Raw genomic sequence first — 5,375 nt, forward strand, 5'->3', positions numbered from 1 at the left:
CATAGGCAATAACGTCAGAAAAGTATATTCTGACGTTACAAAATCAGCCCCAATTCTGTGCGCGATGTCACAACCTGACGATTAACATTGGTATCAGTACACAGATATCAATCTTATGAACAACAAAATTACAGAGAGGAGCGAAAGAAAGACTCGTAGAATTACAAATATCGGGATTGGGAGTCTTAAAATTTTACGAGAAGATAATCCAGTTACCCCGTTAAAGTCTGTCCCAAATTTGATCGATGTTTTTATGAAGTGGCTCTTTGTTAAAATACCAGAGTTATAGAATAATTCTTTGTCGTATGTCTTAAATCGTCAAAAATAGTATGTATAGTCGCTATTTACAATGGGTTATCATACGTTCGTGGACTAGCGACATAAATGATATTGAGTTTCAACCGAAAATAAACTTGCACGTGGAAAATACTAATAGTTGAACAGGTTACAGAGACGTTAAATGCAACCTGAGTACCTGTTTTCAAGTCCCAATGTGATTTGTTAAGCTATAATACTTATGTTCAAATCAGTTTCGAAAAATTACATTGGTCATGTGTGGTAGACAATGAACTTCTACAATCAAATTATGCTGGGCGATTGCTGGCAGAATCAGACGGCGATCTGTCTTGTATACAGTCACAAAAGTGTATAATGCTTATAAAAACGAAAGAAAATTTTAATATTAAAAAATTAAATTATTCAGTTTGATCGGTCAATCGACAAGGAAGCTCATTCCTCCATGGCACCTGATCCCACCTCTGATAATTTAGAGGTCCGTGTTTGCTATGCTCCCGATCTGTATTGTTAATATTGACTTAGGACTTGAATACTGTACGTTATCGTCACATTTTGTCATTGGTTCTTTCAAAGACCTTCTCCTGGATGCATTCCTGAAATTTGTACTCGGGGGTCAAAGAATAACTCTTATATGCACCTGTGAAGACAACAAAAACAGATTAATTAATTTTCATTTAATTCAACTTCCATCCAGAGAAGGTGGGCCTGCTCCCTACAATGCTTGCAAAGTCCTTGTGCGTGTGTTGTCCTGTGCGGACATAGACGTGGTCCCCTTGATTTGTGTCTGTCACAACAACACCTGTGGCAAAATCCCAAACTGACGAACTTCAGGAGTCTGCGTACCTAGTGCCTAGGACATCGGAATTCTTCATGAGCTGAGTGTACACGCAGTCGCTAGTGTTTGACATGAATCCCCAGGTAAAAACGTACGTTCCCGATGCAGGTACCACAAAAAGGCCGTCATACGCTCGATACCCGTTACCTTTGTTCAGCTGCACAAAATCAAACTGGATTATGTGATGCTCAGCAAGGGGACCCGGTATGTTGTGTGAAAGGTAAGCATGAAATGCGATAATACCCACTGGAGCTGTCGTGGGATGTACTGTAATTACAAATTTTTGTTGCAGATGGCTTTGTGATAAATAACACCAATGAAACATATTTATATTACGAACAATACATAGGGTCAATAATCCATAAAACAATGCAAAATAGAAACAGAGCAAAGACGGACGTCCAAAACATCAGAAGTGGGATAAGGTGTCACGGAGAAGTGTCCACCGGTCACATCCGCCGTGTGCTCCATGTCACTCAGTGTATGAATAATGGACTAACAATTTGTATGAAGAACGTCAGTAAGCATTTGACTTGATGACAAATTGTATTGGCTGACAAGGTCATTGTGTCGATCATAGAACTTACAAAATGATGACCTTAATCGAGACTGTTGATATTCTTGTTTCATTAACTTGCTTGTCAATAATTTACCTCGTTTTAGAAATTGTTCATACGTAGAGCATGCTCTTGCGTATCGAGTAAAGCTGGATACATAAAATCCGTATGCAGGTGATGAAGGTATATTGCTGCATAAGTAAGGGAAGTTGACAATAGAAAAGTTAAAGTCAACACATTTATCATAGAAATTACACCGATTAGAGCTGTCGGTGGGGGTACTGTAAATGTTAATATATAAATACTAGTATATAAAATTTGCATGTAGTTGAGTGTAACATTGAAAATTTTCACCACATGAAAACCATTGTCTAACCAGGCGAAGCTCAGCAAGTTTTATGGAATCGCCATAAGAATAGAAATAATCATTGTTAATTGACAATACTTCGTCGATTGATCGAAATGTCGAAATGTAGGCCATAGCAAATGTTTTCTTCTTTTCGCGTATAATGTTTAAGACAAATTCTTCATCATATGAATGCAAAATTGTAAGGATTTTATAAAGTTTTGGAATCCAATATAAATATGGTAATTCAAATTCATTTTGGTGTATAAAAATATCAGATAGGCAAGCTTTTGTTCTATGTTTTACGAAGTGAATATTATCTCGAAGTTAACAAATTCCACTAAAACTAAGGAAGTTTAGGAAAATATCCAATTGCCAGGCCCTAGCTAGCTTTTAAGGTATCTTTGTAAGTTTTGAATCAAACTATTGCTGATTGTAAAAAAAAGGATTAATCTTAGTTCTACAACTAATCTTAGTACTACAAACAACTACAAACTATCGCATTTTTAACTGTGATCTGAGTTTTTCATCAAATAAGGGACCAGATTCGGTCGTTACTATGTCTTGTTCTTTTTGAGAAAATCAAAGATTCCTTAGATTGAGCTAATGGTATTTGACAATTAAATATTAATTAGGAAATATTAATTCATTTCATAATAACCTATTCTTTTTCTGTTCCAATCGCTTCCCTTCAGTTGATACTGTTGATTTTCTGTAATAATCATGTCTTTTTTTGAGTCATTCGGAACTCCATGCACGATGTCAGAACTTTTCAACGCATTGCCAACCATGGTCCTGTCTTGCCCAGAGGTCTGAAGTTTTCCTTCTCCATTTTGGAAAGCATTTTCTAGATCTCCGAGCCTGGCCTTCAGCTCTGCATTTTCTTCATCAAGCCGAAGGACGACTTTTTTCACTTCTGTAAGCTCCATCTCCATATATTCCAGTTTCTCTTCCATGCCATCTCTGGCATTGTCGTCTGGATTGCCGATCTCACGTGCACATTGAAAAGGCTTGAAAACAGTAACAAAAACACACAGGAAAATCAACAACATTCTACAGAAAAACAGTTAGCTTTCGCGTTTAGGACAAATCCTTAACTGTGCTCTTTGAAATATAAAATGTCAAGGCATATCTTATCGAGAGAGACGATATGAGGTTTTCCCTTTATTTTGCACTAGAAACGGGACTTATTTTAGTGAATGAAATATATGGAGGTAATAAACAGTACAAAAGTTCATTGAACAACACCAATGCAAATTTTGGAGCAGAGAAAACAAGATCCTCTGGGGTGTAATTAGATGCCATGGAGGAATGAACATCCCCTGCATGCCGACCAGTCACAATTGCATTGCCATTGTCATGATCGGAAAATAATGGAAAAAAAATCAGTAGATAATTCATTGTGTAAATAAAGGTCTAATATCCGTATGGAAAACGTCAGTCAGCATTTTCCTTAATGATAAATTGTTCATGTATTTGTGGACAAGGTCACAGTATCAACTAAAAACTTACGAACTTACGAGACTGTTGTTATACGTGTTTACTCTACTTGATTGTCAATAACTAACCTCGTTTTCGAAATCTTTGATTCGTAGGGAATTTTCTAGACCCCATATGCAGGTGAAAAGGGTACATGTATTTCTGTATAAGTAATGGAAGTTGGAGATTGCAAAGTTAAAGCCATTGCGATTAATCGGAAAACTCTGTTGCAAGATAATCATCAACGTCTTTTTCTAATAAAATATCAAAACATGAAACTAGTGTGTCAGATTCTGTGGTATCTTTTGCTTCAACCTTACCGAAATAAATCCTATAGGCTATGAAATGATATTATAGAAATGCAGTGCTGCTATTTAACGCTTTTTATGAGTTCATTTTGACCTAAGAGAGATTGTACATGCTGATGAAATTATTGAATTGATTGGTCACTGCAAAATGATGATCACTTTAAATGAGAATATTGATACACTGTTTCACCATATTTGTTTGTAGTAACTTGCTTTGTTTTAGAAATTTTCCATTCGTAGATCTTGCGTACTGGATCCCATATGCAGATAATAAAATTATATGATATAAAACAGGTATGGGATGTTGATAGATGACAGAAAAATTGAAGTGATCGCTTTGTTATTAAGTTTCCTTGTTATATTTACAGAAACGTTTGAGTGGAAGTAGTTATCTATTTATATTTGAAAATATGTCTTGGATATAGCTGTATATACATGTAGGTCGAGTTGAGGGCCGGGGCAAGTGTTTTTTTTTTTGTACATTGATTTGAGTAAATTCTGCTTGTCAAGAATACAAATAAATGGTCTGTTTTTAACAGGGTGCAGCTAGTACTCCCTGGAAATTCCACCAGCTTGTTGGAATACAAGCCCCTTGAATAAATAAGTAGGAATTTCAATCAAAACAGTTGAAAATAAATCCATTCCCATTAAAACAATAAAATTACTAACAGAATTGAAAAAAGAACAAAAACTTAAGTTAGATACGTATTGTCCATTTATTGCAATTCTGTTTCACAGACAGAGAATTAATATTTCCTTTCACTCTGTATAATAATATACAAAAAAAAAATCACAGTAACTATGACAACCGCAATACTGTTGTAAATAAAAAATAAAATGGATGGACTCGCAACAAAAATACAACAAGCTGAGAAATATCTTTCAAAATTTTACAATGTAATGGAATACATTGTTTTAATATAATAAATATGGAAATAAAGTAAGAAATACCTCAACTGTAAACAAGGTACAGAAAAGCTATCACATTAAAATGTAACATTGAAATGTAATGTAGCAGGAAATCTTTAACAGTATATATGTTATAGCTTCATTGAAAAGGATCTCTTACTCTATGATAAAATTATATCTAGCATTTCTAGTACAGTTAAACCTTATTACATCAGGAAGGTTATTCTGTTGAATACTAATACTGTATACAGGGAAATTTTCGCCCCTGTTTTATTTTCGCCCCTTTCGCCCTCTTCCTGATTGGGCGAATTTAAACGGGGTGAATCGAAATTACACAGCATAATTTCTTAAACAGAACTATGACTCGGCGAATTTAAAATGGGGCAAAATTGTTCGCAAGTGCAAAAGGGCGAAAATAACAAGGGACGAAAATAACCCTGTGTACAGTATGTCAAAATAAGCTGATGACCTCTTTCAGAAAACAACGCCTCATTGACAAAGCTATATTTTTTAAATACTGAAAGGGTACATGTATCTGCTTTACAAAGGCTGCCTAGCAATTTTAAATACAAACAAGAAAATGTTCTAAGCTTGTAGGGTGTTGGAGGGAATTTTGCTGATTATACTACATATACTTATAATTT

The 5,375-nt window shown here is 35.1% G+C and overlaps 1 protein-coding gene across 1 annotated transcript; it reads right to left on the reverse strand.

The window, feature by feature from the left end:
- Nucleotides 1-1,003: 1,003 nt before the first annotated feature.
- LOC134271453 (uncharacterized) lies at nt 1,004-3,078 on the reverse strand. Its single transcript, XM_062753648.1, has 2 exons — nt 2,697-3,078; nt 1,004-1,399 (listed from the first exon to the last, which is right to left on the reverse strand). The coding sequence occupies exons 1-2, from the start codon at nt 2,989-2,991 to the stop codon at nt 1,125-1,127; spliced, it is 570 nt and encodes a 189-aa protein (XP_062609632.1). The 5' UTR covers nt 2,992-3,078; the 3' UTR covers nt 1,004-1,124.
- Between the last annotated feature and the right edge of the window lie 2,297 nt (nt 3,079-5,375).

The sequence above is a fragment of the Saccostrea cucullata genome, unplaced genomic scaffold, assembly GCF_032062105.1.
Source record: "Saccostrea cucullata isolate Sc308-1 unplaced genomic scaffold, CSIRO_AGI_Scuc_v1 ctg1375, whole genome shotgun sequence".
NCBI lineage: Eukaryota > Metazoa > Mollusca > Bivalvia > Ostreida > Ostreidae > Saccostrea > Saccostrea cuccullata.